The sequence below is a fragment of the Oryza brachyantha genome, chromosome 3, assembly GCF_000231095.2.
Source record: "Oryza brachyantha chromosome 3, ObraRS2, whole genome shotgun sequence".
NCBI classification, from domain to species: Eukaryota; Viridiplantae; Streptophyta; class Magnoliopsida; order Poales; family Poaceae; genus Oryza; species Oryza brachyantha.
Genome location: NC_023165.2, coordinates 18,392,075 through 18,409,720, shown reverse-complemented (window position 1 = coordinate 18,409,720; position 17,646 = coordinate 18,392,075). Strand labels below are relative to the sequence as shown.

Here is a 17,646-nt window from a genome sequence, read left to right as displayed (position 1 = left end):
TACGTACGTTCTTAGGGGAGAGCGTGGTTGTGAGCGCATGCGTGGTACTGTGTTTAAAAAAACCAGTCTTATTCCATATATGTTCGTTGTACTTAACATCAACTAGAACAAATTGAGATAATTTGACATCAATATCGTTAACTTATATGGTCCCACGTGTCATTCTCACAAGTATCAATATAAATAATTTAACAACAGAGAAAGTGTCAACTTAATTTATAAAAGAATTGTAGCCAGTGAATTAATCACTTTGATCTAAAATTTGAGTGCTGATCAATCTTAACATTTGTAAGGACTTATGTGTATAATATGGCTCCCGAAATCATACTGAACGAACAAGTATTTCTGTATGGGCTTTTTTGTCATTCTTGAAAAGTACTTCAAAGTATCAAAAATTTTAATACAAATTTTTTAATAATCTATGATTACACTTTTTACATAAAAAATGATACCTTAGAGTATTTTTTTTAAGACAGTAGAAAAGCTCTTTCTATATGGGCCATGGGCCGCAGGGAAGTCCCCTTGGCCTTACATGCCTTCTTCCTCCTCCTCAGCTCCCCCGTCCTGACTCCACCAACCTCACCACGTTCGCCAGCCGCCGCTTCCCCGGAGAAAGCGAGAGAGAGAGCGCGCGCGCACCCGCACCCGCACCGGCGCACGTGATGGCGATGGTCCTGCGGCGCCTCGGGGGCGCGTCCTCCGGTGGCTCTCCGTCGCCGGCGGCGGCCGCGGCCGCGCTGCTGCTCCGCCCGGCGCTGACTCGCCCGATCTCCACGGGCTTCCGCGAGGAGCGCGACACCTTCGGCCCCATCCGGGTCCCCGACGACAAGTGCGTGGTTTCTCTCTCCCCCCCCTCCTCTGGATTCCTGGTAGGAGGTCGTGTGGATTTTATTTTTTTGGGATGCCGTGGTTGATCTGGTGATGCTGTCGTGTCGTGATGTGTTCGCTAGGCTGTGGGGCGCGCAGACGCAGAGATCGCTGCAGAACTTCGACATCGGCGGTGAGCGCGAGCGGATGCCGGTGCCCATCATCCGCGCCTTTGGTGTGCTCAAAAAGTGCGCCGCTAAGGTATATAGAGCGACACTACCATTTTTAATGACTGCGTGTGGGGATGAATAGATGCATATATGTGAACGACAAGCTTGGAAAGCGATTTTTATGTGCTGTGGATAGTGGCTGTAAACAATGCTGAAATGCATGATGTGCACATATTTGATAAACAACGGAGTGTTTCTTTTTTGGATAGACTACCGTTCAGTTTCCCTGTTTCTCATGCTATTACTAACCAACTTACCATGCTGGAGATGATAATCGAATGTCACATGAATATGCCTTTTGATTTAGCCAAATTCCAGATTATGCTGTTGGTTAAAGAACATTGTTTTAAGTGGATTGTCCTTAAGTTTATGTGTCTGGAGGACTCATCACTTGGTCATCTGACTTTTAAAGGTGAATATGGAATATGGCCTTGATCCGAAAATTGGGAAGGCAATTATTCAGGCAGCTCAGGAGGTTGCTGAAGGACAGCTGGACGACCACTTTCCACTTGTTATCTGGCAAACTGGAAGTGGCACACAAAGCAACATGAATGCCAATGAGGTTTATTTCCCACTGATGTACTTATATTAATCGCATGTAATTCCTTTAATAATTTAATTGTGATATCTACCAATGTGTGTTAAAGTTTCAGTGACCGAATAACAGAGTAAACTTCATCTGTCTATGTTCTTTATTCCATTGTTCACACTGTTTTAAATCTTATGTTCAAGCCAAGTTTAGTTTCCGAATTGCAGGGATACGTCTCATTGTGTTCTTTATTCTGCCGGTCTGTTCAGCATGTTGAACTCTTGTGTGACTATTGCTGTGAGCTAAGTTTAATGTTATATATTCTAACACATCATTTATGATATGTTGTTCCAATTTAGGTGATTGCAAATAGGGCAGCTGAGATCCTTGGACATAAGCGTGGTGAGAAGATTGTACACCCTAATGATCATGTCAACAGATCACAGTCCTCAAATGACACATTTCCAACTGTAAGATTTAACTACTTTCTTCTCTTCATTTTTGTACACATTTACCGTTGCTAATGTTATGGTTTATGTTATTCACATTTCAGGTCATGCACATAGCAGCAGCCACAGAGATCAATTCAAAGTTTGTCCCAAGCTTGCAACAGTTGCATAAGTCACTTTATTCAAAGGTATTTTTTGTCTCTTGTTTCCTAATGCTAGCAATTGTTCTTGTTGCGGTGTTGCCTTTTATATTTTTGGACTTATGTTTCACCTATGAGCCTGATACCAATTTGCATCAATCTGCTTGTTGTCTTAGTTGTCTTTGATATTAACCATGCATTTGAATTGATTGCTAAGAGATTCAATTCAAGTTTATATATATCTATCCATTTTCTTTGCTACACTGGATCTTTCACATTTCTTGGTCGAATCTATTTTGGCCTCTATCCATAAAATTGCAACAGTAGCACATATATCTTGTTCTATTCCTTTTTGATGTTTCTACCATTTTTTATATTCTATTATTCTTTCCAGTTCTGCACCTTTTATTATCTATATTTTATCTATATATAAACTCCATGTTCATGTATGAATTGAACCTCTCCTTGTTCCCCATTGATTGGTAACAGAAATGTGGCTGGGCAGACCTTTTGTTGTGCTTGTTACCTCAAAATCCCAGCACTTAAGCACATCCTTCTTTAATTTGTCTTCATAATTAACAAATCAAGATAAATGATACTGTATGTTCATTCATGTAACATGTGTGCTGCTCTAATAAATCTCCTACGGTTATACCCTGGTGTAACAGTCTGTTGAATTTCAAGACATAATTAAAATTGGGCGTACTCATACACAAGATGCCACCCCATTAACTCTTGGCCAAGAGTTCAGTGGTTACGCTACACAGGTAGGAAATTTCAGCAGTATGTTATTTTTTACTATTGACATATATTTAGGCTTGTCAGTAATACATATAAGTTGTTTTAAACTTCATTTGTAGGTGAAATATGGAATTGATAGAATTGTTTGTACGTTGCCACGGATGTATCAGGTATTATACTAACGTTCGATCTTTTGTCAAATATTTAGAGTAAAATGGACAATTTATGATCATTTTCTGTGGTGAGCAGCTTGCTCAAGGTGGAACTGCTGTTGGAACAGGCTTGAACACTAAGAAAGGGTAATTTTTAATAATGACTTATATTGTACTTCCTGCAATCTGGCCTAAATTCAATTTGGGAATATTGATTTAAAGATTATTGTATCAGATTTGCCATGATTCATTATAATTATCTAACCATAACTATATGTTTGGTTCTCCCAAAACCATTCTATGTTCAGTGAATTTGACCAGAATCCTTGCATTTTCCACATTTATTGTTTATGCTATTTAATCATACTTGGTTGCATGTGTCTGCTATTTTAGATTTGATGTCAAAATAGCTGCTGCAGTGGCTGAGGAAACAGAACTACCTTTTGTGACAGCTGAGAACAAGTTTGAAGCGTTGGTTAGTGGTTATGCTTACACTTGAAATTGTTGATATGGATTGGTGGTTCTGTGAACATTTATTCATTTAATAGGACAGAACTCTGTAATTGCATTGTTGGACACAAATTGAGATTGCTGACAAAACATATTTGAAACATTTACTGATAAAATCCAAACAACTGTTGGTAAATAAGTGAAAATAGATTTGGTACATTTTTCAATGTAATTTTATTTGTTTACATCTTTTAAACCATGGTGTTATTCGCTTTGGAAATAGATGCTGTTTAGGCAGTAAGTAACCTAGGATACTTAGGAAATCACTTTGAAATGATTTTGTTGATTCTAGTTGTTGGGTTTTGTTCTTTCTAATACGAAGACAAGCTTTCTATTTCTTACTTGGATAGTGCTGCTATATTGTGGTTTTCGGTTGCATTATCTGTTCCCTAACCTTTTTCATTGTTGTTCATTTTGGTCTATCTTCGATTATTTCATCACTGTGGACTGATCTTTTTTTACTTGAGTAGGCAGCACATGATGCTTTTGTTGAGAGCAGTGGTGCTGTGAACACAATTTCTGCATCTCTTATGAAGATAGCAAATGACATACGCTTGTTGGGAAGGTTAGTGCTCCAACCATCTAGTCTTTCTAGATTGCAAATAATTTTCTCTATATTCTAGGGAGACACACTCAATATATCTAATATGATCACAGTGGCCCTCGATGTGGCCTTGGTGAGCTTATCCTACCAGAAAACGAGCCTGGGAGCAGCATTATGCCTGTAAGCAGTCTATTAGTATATTGTATTTGGTTGTTTCGAATTTTGATCCCTCGTGTATAACAGTGCTTTCAAAATATTGGTTTTAACTATTTCTTTTTTGCAGGGGAAAGTTAACCCTACCCAGTGTGAGGCTTTAACTATGGTTTGTGCTCAGGTGTGAATGTGTGATATACTTGATTTTACTCAACTCAAACTACCATATACTCTACTGTACTATCTGTACAGACAATTCTCTAATGTGTGCTGTTCTATTAAAATGCACCACATATTCCTTAGTGTTATGTTTTTATCTCATACCTTCATTACATCATTGCAGGTTATGGGTAATCATGTTGGTGTTACAATAGGTGGTTCAAATGGGCATTTTGAGCTGAATGTCTTTAAGCCAATGATTGCAGCTGGATTACTTCGAGTATGATTTCTACTATCCATACTTCAATATTGTTAATTAAGTAGAACTTTTTAGTAAATACCTACAGTAGGCCCTAATGCAATATACGTCCTTGCATATGAGTAGCTAACTTATTTGCTGTTGCTGCTCAAGTACAACCGACTGATGCTGTATACCTCTCATTTTACAGTCACTGAGATTGCTAGGGGATGCTTCTGTGTCCTTTGAGAAAAACTGTGTTAGTGGAATTCAAGCAAATCATAAGAGAATTTCACAATTGTTGCATGAGGTAACCATATGCGGCAGAACTGCAGAAAAAATTGCATCTACAGTTTTTCAATTTATGACTAATTTGAGTCCGTTTTGTTTTTCAGTCTTTGATGCTGGTGACATCTTTGAACCCTGTAAGTAAAATTCATCGGTTTTGATGCCTTACCTTTAATTTTTGTTTCACCTTCTTTTTGAATGCATGCTTTATTCTATCTAACAAATGCAGAAAATTGGCTACGACAATGCTGCTGCTGTTGCTAAGAAAGCGCACAAAGAAGGGACCACATTGAAGGTGATTATTTACTTTATTCTGTTGTTTTGATTCATAATTGACGTGCATATGGTTCATATTGCCTTAAGCTGATTTGCAAAACATGATTTCATGTTTTAGCTTGCTAGAACCATCAATTTTCTTAAGGCATAAATCCATGTTATTCAGACAAGGTTATGACATATAGGACTTTATGCCTATTTTGTCCTGCGTGCTGATCTCGTTGGTTTTAACACGTTCATATTATTATATCATAATAAATTGCAAAATGTTGATGTTCTGTGCTATTAACTTTTCGCGTGATAAAATTTACTGTCGTGGATCATATCCTTTTTTTATCTTTTCAGGAAGCTGCTCTAAGCCTCGGAGTCTTGACCGAAACAGAATTCCATGAACTTGTTGTTCCGGAGAAAATGATTGGTCCTTCTGACTGATAGCAGCTCTATTGAAGAGTTCATGTGCTTAGTATTTCCTAATTTTAGCTCATCCGTAAATAAAGGCCAGATATTACATCTTCAGTTCCCTATTGGAGAGTCATTTTTTGCACTGCAAACGGTGCCGGAGAGACCAAAATTCCATTCCTGTTATTGAAATGGTAAACAGTGTATTTTGGTTTATTGAAGCAGGTGCTTTTCATTTCTAGTGCTACAGTACGCCACCTTTTTGCCAAAATGGTGAATCTGCATATAATAAGTTCTGTAGCAACCATGTTCATGGTAGTGTCACATTTGACTTCAGAACAAATGATGATTGGATACTGGAGTTTTGGACTATATGTTACTATGCCTATCGTTTTAACTTGCTCTTTCCTTTTTACGTTTTATGTTACAGGGCATTTTGGCTATATTTAGATTTATCAATTGATCGATATACATTATATATATATAATGTCTAGATTTATTAACATCTATATAAATCTAGGCAAGATTAGAGAATCATATATTGTTATACTGTAGAACAGAAGTAGTATAAGATAAAGTTGATAGTCGTATTAGTCTACTTGCTCAGAAGCGACTCGTTATTTGCCTGCCTATCTATCCTTTTTCTTCCGTGTGTTCTTGAAATCTCTTTATGTTTTGGTCTTTGAAGTTTGAATAGTTAACCCAACTCCTTATTTGATGCTTTTGGAGCCTTTTGAGTTCTTTAATATCCTAGTTTATAGTGAAAACATTGCCCGTGCCCATGGCATTGTAAAAAAAATTGTAAAAAAAAATGAGTAAAGTACATGACCGGTCTTTAAATTTGTGGCGTGGTACCACTTAGGTCCATAAACTTAAAAAATGCATGTTTAGATCCATAAATTTGTTTTAATGTACTATCTAGGTCCATGAAAACTTGTTTTAAATGTACCATTTAGGTCTATGAACTCGTTTTAATGTATCATCCAAGTCCATGATTTTAGACATTAAAACGAGTTTATGGACTTAAACGTGTACTTTCTAAGTTTATGAACCTAAGTGGTATCACGTCACAAGTTTAAGGATCGTTCATGTACTTTACTTAAAAAAATCCTCAATAGGAGATACTCATCCGTCCAAAGAAAACTCATAGAGGAGCCGTGACGTTGTCAGTGTTGGAGGGGTTACATCCCCTCAGTGTTGGAGGGGTTACATCCCCTCCTAGAATGAATTTTGTGGGACGGATGGAGCATGGCTTAGTGTGATTTAAGTTACTTTATAAACTAGGTATAATTTTTATACATTACAAAATGCTTGAACTTATAATATTGTGGGCACATAACATTGTGCAGTATAAACTTCGACTTCATGAGTGAGTGTGGAGAGTAGCATGTTTTGTGTTGTGTCAATCTCAGGTTGTTCATATACATTATTGTGATGCACTTATTCTATAATATCAGTATTATTATTGTATTTTATAACTGTATTTTTGCCTTCGTATTACTGTACTTACTTTTTAGATAGATGAGACTGGATGGGATTGGACAAAGGTGGGGTGGGGTGGGGAAGAAGGCCCAAGGATGGGTTTGACCAGCGAAAAAGAGGTTTGACCACGCCAGGAGAGAGCTTTTAGGCTCTTGGAATGGCGTGGGAGGTGGGTTTGGGCCTTACGAGGGGAGAGGGACATAGAGTAGCTTATTCTAAGGGAGGTGCACATATTAGTTTTGCTATATATATATATGTGTGTGTTTTTATCAACACAAATGGTCAAATACAAATTCAAAAATCAATGGCGTCAAATAAAAAACTAAATGAATATAAATTTAATTATAACATATACATGCACTATCTTATATATATATACACAGAGAGATTGATAAATAGCTAATAGCGGGAGTGAATTTTGGATCTATGTTTTTCTGTTCATCAAAGTTGTTTTGCAAGTATACAGCGTTAAAAGTCGTATAGTCCTTATAGTAATAATAAATCAAATTCAGAAAGATATGCATAATTCCATTCACATGTTCGTATATGACTGATAGGGACAATAAGACTGGATATTAGCTAAATTTAACGTGTTCGTACAGGCTAACTCATATTTCTGAATCAATTTATACCGGCATGTGATGGACAGAGTTTATGTGATTAAAGCTAAACAATAGCAATTAAAAAGATCACATGCTACCCGCCGCTGCCGCTGCTCGATGATGGGTTGTTACTGTTCGATTTGAACGGCGAAGATCCAGCGTATGTCGCGCGTGTCCGAGTGGCTGCTGCCAGTCATCGGTCGTCCAGGCATCCACGTTTGATGAGCCTGCCGTGAACGCACAATTATCTTCTACATTAATGTTTCAATGTATACATGGATGCAAATTATTTTCCATGATTCAGTAGGTAAGAGGTAGGACATCAATTAATTGTAAATCTAGTATGTGCATAACTATTGGACTTATATCTTTCGAAAGTGTATATTTCATTTTTTTAGAAAGTCCACAATATTATATGGAAGGGTTTATCCTATGTATATAAACTTTCTTAATTAAAATTACAGAGACTTCAATGTATGCCTACGTGCATTGTATGTAGCTAATTACTGTAGGTTTTCTTTTGACATGTACAGCATAAGCCTCTAGTAGAAATAATAAATATTTTATATATCTAAACGCGAATGGTCAAAATTGGACTGAAAGACAACGTTAAATAAAAAATAGATCAGATACAAATTAAGTTATAAAATATTTACGTTTAGATTAACATGTATGTAATAGCGGGAGGTTTTTGCTAACACGAGAATACTTGTAATACTCCACCTAGTCTTTTTATGACATCGTTAAATTTTAGATTTATATTTTACCGTTGGTTTTGATGCATTAAATTTTTATATTGGGAAAATAGACGGAATGTGTGTGTAATTTGAGGAGCCGGTAAAGGGGAGGAGTATATTTGAATGCTAGATTTGATGTGGGGGGGGGGCCTAGATGAAATATGCGCGTCATTTGGGGAGCTGTTAAAGTGACGGAGGACAGATGGAACATGGACCGTCTGATTTGATGCAGATGATTTGATCCGTTAGATTTGTAAAACAAGTTTGTGCACCATATGGTACATACACTTTTCTCAGAGGTAGCGCATTAAATTGTATTAATCAATATAAGTTGGAGAACGGCATCTAAACAAAATTATTTGCACTTGATGTTCAGAAAGTTCCTCTAATACGTACTTCAGACATAATCGTCACTTTCATCATCGCCATTAATTGCTGTCCGGCTTGATTGCCCAACATCCAGCATTTCATCGTAGATATTGTCGTCTTCATCTTCGTCGAAAGGTTCAAAATCGTCCTCACTATCATCACTCAGTGCATGAAGAACCTCCGGATCATAGCTTACATTATCAAATTCCTGTAGCTAAGGACAAAACACACCAATTTAAGCTACGAAAACTAAAGAGGCACAAAAAAGCACATAAAGATCATATGCTGTTAATTTAGAAACATGTAGCTTCACCTTATCTTCCTTGTCTATTAGAGACTGTTGCCAATTAGCCCATTCCTGCAACTGAGGGCAGTTTGTGATTTCACATTGCTGAAGCTGTTGTGGAAGGGGCTGTAAAGGGCACTGCAGGTTTGGGCAATACTTAATGCTCAGAAGCTTGAGCGATTTAAGGCTGCATAATCCTTCCACAGAAAATAACCTCCTGCATCCACTTATAGCTAGTGCCTCAAGCATTGGTAGCTCCTTGCTGTTAAGTTCAATGCTCACAAGTTCTTGTGAAAAACACACTTTTAATACCTTGAGCACTGGAAAATCCAAACCGCTGTGTATTTCTTCGCTAAAATTACCCTTCAAGAGTAAGCTAGTGAGGTTAGCAACAGTTGGCAGTCTAGCCAGCCTTTCACATTTGTTGATGACCAAATTTTTCAAAGAGGGTGATAGCTTCTGTGGAAGGATTCTCAATTCATTGCAATCCTTGATTTTCAGCTGACGGAGTGAAGGGAAGTCAGCATCAGCAACTCCAGACCACTCCACCCATTTCGGCATTTTCTCAAACTCTAGCTCCTCCAATGCCGGGAACCGATTTGTGGAGTTCTTGCCATGAAACTCCTGTCCGATTCTCTCTACTTCCTCCATGCGTATAACTTCAAGTTTTCGCAGCCGGGGCAATTGGCCAAGTGTTGGAAGGAACTTGCAGCCTTGCTTCCACAAAGTCACCTTGGCCAGTTGTGAATAGGCAGAATCTCCAAACCAACTTGGGTATTTGTGCCCAACATACTCATCTACCTCTAACTCCTCCAAGTTTCTGTGTGGCTTTAAGCTCTCAAATACCTCCTCTGCTAGCTCTGGTGTTGCTTTTACATCAGCATGACTGGAATTGTGGTCACATTCACGAGAGTAGAATCCATCAGACCAATCTAGCCTTAGAATCTGCACATGTTCTTTGCTAATCAGGTTGGCTGTTTGAGCATCATCAACTTTGTCCACTCTACCTAATCCTGTAATTGTCAACTCACCTTGGATATTCACCAAATAATGTAGTTCAGAAATGTTGCAGTGCCAATTGCCACTTCCAACACTATACCTCGTTAAGGTTTGTAGTTTGGTCAAATTTCCCATGCCTGTTGGCATGCACAGGGGAGACCACAGGTCTAAACTGAGATGCTGGAGGTTGATCAGCTTCTGAATACCTTGTGGTAGCTCATCAAGAAAGTTTGTTCTCGCATCTAAGATCTTCAAATTGTAAAGGGTACAAATAGATTCTGGGAGCTTGGAAATTCTTGTTTGGAAAATACTGAGGTATCTGAGCAATTTCAGTTCTCCAATTGAATCTGGCAAAATTTTCATGGAGCTGCGGCTTAAATCTAAAGCTCTCAGATGTCGAAAACTGCTCCACAGATCATTAGGGAATGTAAGATCAATGTGATGTGAAAACAACTTGGAGAAGCGTCTTCTGTTATTTTTGAAGAAGGATGAAAAATATCGTCTGTTGTCATCCATAGAATTTACAACTTGAAATATCCTGATACCTCCAGAAACCGGTAATGTACGCAAATCCAAATTAGTATGGTCAGAAGAACTCACAACTAAAGAAAAATACCTAAGGCTTCCTGATGCTTCATTCAAAGAATGCATGTACTGAGTGTCTACTCTAAAAATATCTTCACATGAGACGAATAAAGCAAGATCATGCACAAGGTCATGCATGGAAAAGCAGCCATGTCCTCCATCAAAAATTATTTTCTCAACCATAGTCCTCTGAATCAAGTCATCGAAGCACCTTGCAACATTATCAAGGTTTCTCTGGCCGGTCCGCCTAAGGATACCCAGAGACATCCACAGGTATATCACATTTTCCTTCAAGAAAATGTGTCCCTTAGGGAATAAAGTGAAGAAAACGAAGCACCGTTTCAAGTGGATTGGCATTTGATCATAGCTTAATTTCAATGCTGGCATGACAGTATCCTCTGCTCTTGGCAACTCCCATTGTTCACTCTCCAATATATAGTTCCATTTCTCCTCATTCTCCTCAAAGCGAAGCGCGCTACCAATTGCCTTGACTGCTAAAGGCAGGCCAGCACATTTCTGAACAATTTTTCTGCCAATATCCTCAAAGTTTGTTTTCATACCCTCATCTTGGTGCAAAAATGCCATCTGCTTGAATAGTCTCCAAGATTCCTCAAAAGGTAGGCAGCTCATTGTGTAGGGATGCATTGTCTGGACCATGGTTGACACATTTGTATTGCGAGTAGTTACCAATATTATGCTTGATTGTGCAGGTGACATGGCTGACAACAGTGCATCCCAAAGATCCTTTCTCTCATTCCACACATCATCAAGAACCAGCAGCAACTTTCTACCAACAACTTGTTCCATTAGCATATACTGGAGCTGATCCATTTCTGTCGTCTGGCACGGTTTTTTCGTAAACGACATGATAATTTTGCTCATTATAATTTTGGGATCAAAATTCTCTGAGACATGAACCCAGCCCAACAGATCAAACCTGTTCAGAACCCTTCGGTCATTGTACACTAGTTGAACAAGGGCTGTCTTTCCTACTCCACCCATTCCAACAACGGGAAGAACTGACACATCTCCTCCATTGGCACAATCCACAGATAGAAGCATCTTAATTATCTTTTCCTTATCTTCATCTCTACCAAAGATTGTAGGCACATCTACATGTGGGGTAGTAGGCAGTGGGAGGATGCTATGTTCCTCATCTTGCATTACTGTATCTGTGTCATCCAGACGGAGATCATCCCATGCCTTTGTGATCTCCTTAAATCTTTCTAGGATTTTTCTTACTCGGACAGCCAACTCATCCGGCACTGAGACTTCCTCAGGTTCAGGTTCAGGTTCCTGGAAATGAAATACTTGGATAAAGATGGAGATAATATTCATTTCGCATAGACAATATACTCATCAAGTAAAGTGGCCTGTACCCTGTGGTAAGGATGGTTTTGCTAAAAAACAACCATTTTTTTTATGAGAGACTACCTGAACAACTTTTGACCGAAAATTTGTCTAGAGTCTTTCAAATGAAAATTTCCTTTCTATCTGCTTTAATTTCTTCATTAAAATATTGCACTGATTCAACCCTATCTGTTTTACATAGCTCAGTTATTTTGCTGCAGTTAAGACGGCAACAGCTGCAGACTAGCAGTAGTTTTATCGATGATTAATCTTGTGTTGGAGATAATTGAATATACTTCAAGAATCAGAACAATTCTACCTATGGTGACATAGAGATTTGTTTCAGTCCAACAAAATGTAAACAAAGGTATCACGAGATATCGGTACCTCGTGGTACCAAATCGTTTCTGATCGTTGAATCTAACAATGCACATCCTACTCAGCTAGATCCAATGATAGAAAATGATTTGGTATCTCGAGGTACTGCTTTTTGTTGGATGGGAACAAATCTCGGTAACATAAGTTCTTGAACCAACCATCTACATCCATGCAAAACTTTTCTGATGAATCAAATAGAGAAAGAAGAACAAAAAGAAAAAAAAATCACAAAGGCAGAAACTGCTGGTACCTTCTTGTCCCCTTTGTGCTTGCGTTTACGGCTACCGCTGCCATCTCCATGACTGTTCGGGTCATCCATCCTTCGCCGCAGGAGCTCAAACTTGTACTCGTCGATTGCATCTTGGGCATCGTAGGCGAACTGCTGGAGCTCCCAAAGGCGAAGCCTCTCGGATGCATCTCTGGTGTCGTGCTCATCGGTGGTAGCAAGTGTTCGTTGGATCCTCGTCATTGTCCTCTGCAGCGTCCTCACATCCCTGAGTGCAGAGCTCTGCTCATTGGATGGTGAAGCCCCAGATGGTGCAGGAACCAGTGAAGAAAGCTTGCTTGCCGTCCACTTGATGATCCCAGAAGAAATCAGGCCAGCCATCACCCTTCTTCCTCTTCCTCTTCCTCTTCTTCCTCTTCCTCTTCCTCTTCTTCTACCTGCAACCAAAATCACATGGCTACTTAAGAATTGAGAGGTTGACTCTGCTGTAGGAAAGCAGTAGACTATTCAAAGTCAGCCGATTGTTTTGAAGCTGCACATGTAGGAGATGCAGCTGTTGCCCATCATTTTCTTTTCTTACAGTGGGTTCTTGTATTGGACCACTTGTCCTTGCATGGTGGAGTATATTTGTGAGTACGTCCCAAAGCCTAGGTGGTGCAATGCTCCGAGACATGTCAGCGCGAAATATCTGGATGGATGGGGCCTCAAATTAAACCCAAATAATTACGGTAACCATCCAACCTCATCGCAGACCCCGACGTGTCTTGAAGAGGGCACTACAAAGGCTCTAAGACATCGGATATGAAATAGAAGACATAACCATTGGAATAGCCACGCCAGTCATCTACGTCATACGCCCATCAACCACTCGATGGTGGCAACCAAAAGCGTACCCTAGAGACTCGATCTCAACAAAGGCATATTCCCCGATTATCTCAACCATTTTAAACCCATCCTCATGTGGGACTAGTCGCCCAGGAATACAACATAGCCTCACATAAATCATCTCAAGCATGATATCTGAATCATAAGTGGTTCTAAGCATAACGCATAAATAGTCTTAATAAGTTCTAAGTAGTACTTAGCGACAAGCCATACATATTGGTTCATGCGGTAAGCGTGCTACCTAAAAGCCCATAGACAAACCGGCTAGGGTAAATCCCTAGTTAGAACCATCCTGGAAATCACAAGCTGCATCAAACTCCTCATCCAAACAGTCAATACCTGCAGCAGGGTCTGAACCAAAAACAAGTAAAAGAAAGTAAGAAATCAGTACATTAATCAAATTAATGTACTGGCAAGTCGGTGACAACCCTAGCATGCTACATGTTGGCCGTATTCAAGGATAAGCTGTGTATAGGTTAATTTGCATAAATGCCAGTTTTAGTTCACAACATTTTCTCAACGGAATTCTTTTTTAACAATAGTATAGAGTTAGTAAAACTTGTAATGTAAATGAATAAATAACACACATCTACCCCTCAAGGTAGATCATCACCACTTACCATCATATCATCACCATTCACCGAACTTTACCCAAGTTCACCAACAAAACATTCCAACCAATTTTCAAGTTCACAAAGAGTTTATCAAAATCACAAACTATACTCATGACACTTCACCATGCCGCTCATGACCGTGAGCACGGCTAATCGATTAGTTTTAGACTCTGCAGAGTTTGTACAACTTTTAAGCCCACATGATATGGTTCGCTCTAGTTTGTCCAATACCCGTCGGTATCACCACATTCTACACATTGAGTGTGATCTAGAGGTCATAACAAAACCGTTACATTGTTTATTGTCTAGCCTTGCACCAGCACGATGTGTGTTTTACCCACGCTACTAGCAAAGTAGCGCCACTAGGTAGCGGGCCCACGCTTTAACCTAGCGCCGTAAGAAACCCTACCCGGAATCCCTCACGAGGCACGACACCGTTGTATTGGACAGACTGCCCGCTCAAATCATCACATACCACATGTCATTAACCAATCTCAACAAATCACAAGCCATAGGAAGTTCCGATAAGTTACCAAAACCCGGTAACTCATACTCTTCGGCCTACCAAGATGCAAGGCTAAACTCTAAACAACTTAATAGGTTAAGGCCAGCTCATACTTAGCACATGTGGTTTGTACTGTTTTCATTGGTTGGTGACATAGAGTGAGGTCCTTAATCAACCCGGGTGAACGCTCCCCCTATCGGTGCACATCTACTACCATATGTACACCACTCGCCGCCCAAGTCTAAAAACAAGTTTTCTCCATTTTCTATTCACAATACTCACACATTAAAATTCTGTCCAGCAGCATCAAAATAACCTTTTTCACATATAACATTTATCAAAAAGAGTAATTTGTAAGGCGGTAACCGAATATATAAGCATATAGCGGCAATATAAGCATAGCATAATCCTAAATAACACAATAATTGTATCCAAGAGCACCCTATGATTACAACCAGCAAGGATTCAATATTTCAAGGTAGGTTATGCCGCAATTTGGTCATATCTACCATTCCCACATTTATATAATTTCTTTTACTAAAATTAATACTAGCTAACATATGCATGTTTGCAATAGAATCATTTAGCCCAATAAAACATAGGATCAAAGTGGTCAAAGGAGGGGCTGACTTGCCTTCGTCCGCAAACACCTGAACCTGGTCTTCAACAAACTCACCCTCTTCTTCTTCGACGTATTCTTCCTCTATTCAAAGTACGCGTATACGATAAATACAAAAATGCATGAAAACCAAAAATACATGAAAATGCATGAGACTTATGCAGTGAGTGTGTGCTGGTCTCAGGTGGCCTCTAGTGAAGAAATTTTTATTTTATCACTTTGTTTTACAGAGATATGCATTTAATAATTAAAAAGGTTTAAAAAGGGCTAAGTTTTATTAAGCAACTTTTTTTTACAGAAGTGAAGAAAATTACTTTTACAAAGTTACAGAGCATGATTTTAGAAAATTAACAGAAGTGGTTTCACAATTTTTAGAGCTATTTTCAATTTGTTATGGATTTAACAAGCTCTAGGAGACATTTAGGGCAAAGCAAAAATAAAGGAAAAGTTTGTACACAAAGTACCAAGTTTTATCTTTTTCTAAAATAGTTCACATCTCCACGGATCTAACAAAACTCGTTTCACAATTTTCGGAGTTAAAATGAATTTTCTACAAAATTTTGAAGTTCTGCTCATTCTCAGCTTAAAAAAAAAATAGAAATCAGTTTTCAAAATTTAATTTCAGCCGGGCCCACATGTCAGTGAATGGCGTTTTCTGAAGTGAGGGGCGTTTTGCAGAAAGGCCCTCGTAAGATAGGAAATCAACCCGCATTCCCTTGCTACAGTAATATGTGTCTAGGCAGTTTTCGGATAGGACCCTAGCTTTAGTCGAATTCTCCGAAGGAGGTCCCTGGTCGGCTCAAACAAGGGGCAGCCATGGGTGAGTTGGATTTTCAGCTCGCCGGCGACGATCGGTGGCCCGAATCAATTCGAGCGCAAAAGAGAAAATGTAGAGGGGGTCCTTGTGCATCCGTGAGTGGTGGTGGTGAGGGAAATGCTGGTCCGTAGCCCATGGAACACGAGCAACAGCGACGACATGTCTAGGTATGGCCATGCATGTGCTTGTAGTGGCTTGGTTAGTGCATGCAAGGGCTCGGTTAGTGCAAAATAGTTAGTGCCAGAGATGTCTCAAGGTACTAGGGTGCTCACCAAGCGAAGAAACGGACGAAACGATGTCCACGGGAGCGGTGAAGACGTTGGCCGGCGGCGAGGTCGGTGACGCCCACCACGTGTTCGATAGATTGCTTCTTGGGCAAAAGAGGCACGGATGAGCTCGGCGTGATGTTTCGTCTGAGCACAAGGGTAAAATGGGTTCACTGAGGGATGCTAAGAAGGATGACGCGGACGGTTTCTCGTGAGACTCACCTAGGAGAGATTAATGGCGACGTGGGCTCGCCGGCGCCGACATGGGCGCTCGCGTTCCGGCCATCCCAAGGGGTTTCCTTCCCGGAGTTCGCTTGGAACGTGAAGAGGCGAGGTAGGAGAGCCTGCTGGCGCGAGGGCTGGTTTAAAGGTGGAGTTTGGACGCGGTGCCCGTGAGCTCGATCCATGGCCTAAGCTCTGTCCCTGCGTTCTCGAGCCGTGCGACGATGGAACAGGGCGGCTGGGCGCGTCAGGACGTGTGCAGCGTGCCGTGGAAGAGTAGTGGTGGAGGAGATTTGGTCTAGGCGCGGTGATTCGGTCGGAACGGCCTCGTCTACCTTCAATGGAGTCGTACCCGGGTGGTGATTGGGGAGAATGGCGCGAGGTGGACGATGGGTATGGAGACACGGTGTCTAGACCCATCAGCAGCATCGGCTAACATCTTAGCTTCGTGGAGAAGGCCCGACATGGCATGGTGGGAAGCTAGGGATGCTGCTTTCTCCACTCCAAGGAAGACGCCCGCCAGGTGTTCGACGAAATGCTTACAAAGACTGAGAGAGGGAGAGAAGGTGGCTGGTGCTATGATGGGATTTCTTGGGCTTCCATTGGCCATGGGGGGCGGTGGAGGCTGTGAGGAGAGAGTGGGAGGCTGCCATGTGGGTCCTAGGGGTGTGGAGCCCACTTGTCATTGAAAGAAATTTGAAATCTGGCTTGGAGGCTAAGTCAAGTAGAGTTGACTGCAAAGGATTTTTGGAGGATGAGAAGAAATGGTTAGATAGCGATCCAGCGTGTGCCACTCCTCTTGTTGTTAGAAGAAAGTTAGTACAAGACTTTGGCTGAAACAAAACTTTTAAAAGAGGTTTTTAAATAAATTTTTCGAAGAGAGCAAGTTTGAATCTACTAACAGTTTTTCAGGTTTTTGGAGAGATTAAAATAAATCAAAGAGATAGCAAACCTTAATGAAAAATTTTGAAACTTTGAGGGTTGATTTCTGACATGTCAAGGTATTTTTCAGAATTTTTGTAGAATTTTTGGATGCACATAAATACCAAATTAATTATTTTTGTGAATCTAGGTCTATTATTGCATGTG

General features: G+C 40.0%; 2 protein-coding genes across 2 annotated transcripts; one reads left to right on the top strand and one right to left on the bottom strand.

Annotated features, from left to right (window-relative positions):
* Positions 1-574: 574 nt before the first annotated feature.
* On the top strand, positions 575-5,989 carry LOC102701346 (fumarate hydratase 1, mitochondrial-like). Its single transcript, XM_006651503.3, has 17 exons — positions 575-829; positions 951-1,068; positions 1,450-1,599; positions 1,926-2,036; positions 2,120-2,203; positions 2,824-2,922; positions 3,016-3,066; positions 3,146-3,195; positions 3,442-3,523; positions 4,029-4,123; positions 4,216-4,282; positions 4,386-4,436; positions 4,599-4,694; positions 4,864-4,962; positions 5,048-5,077; positions 5,170-5,235; positions 5,562-5,989. Exons 1-17 carry the CDS (start codon positions 663-665, stop codon positions 5,646-5,648), a joined length of 1,503 nt encoding a protein of 500 aa, XP_006651566.2. The 5' UTR covers positions 575-662; the 3' UTR covers positions 5,649-5,989.
* A 2,844-nt stretch (positions 5,990-8,833) lies between these two features.
* Positions 8,834-13,010, bottom strand: LOC121053819 (putative disease resistance RPP13-like protein 1). Its single transcript, XM_040521773.1, has 3 exons — positions 12,654-13,010; positions 9,119-11,971; positions 8,834-9,019 (listed from the first exon to the last, which is right to left on the bottom strand). Exons 1-3 carry the CDS (start codon positions 13,008-13,010, stop codon positions 8,834-8,836), a joined length of 3,396 nt encoding a protein of 1,131 aa, XP_040377707.1.
* Between the last annotated feature and the right edge of the window lie 4,636 nt (positions 13,011-17,646).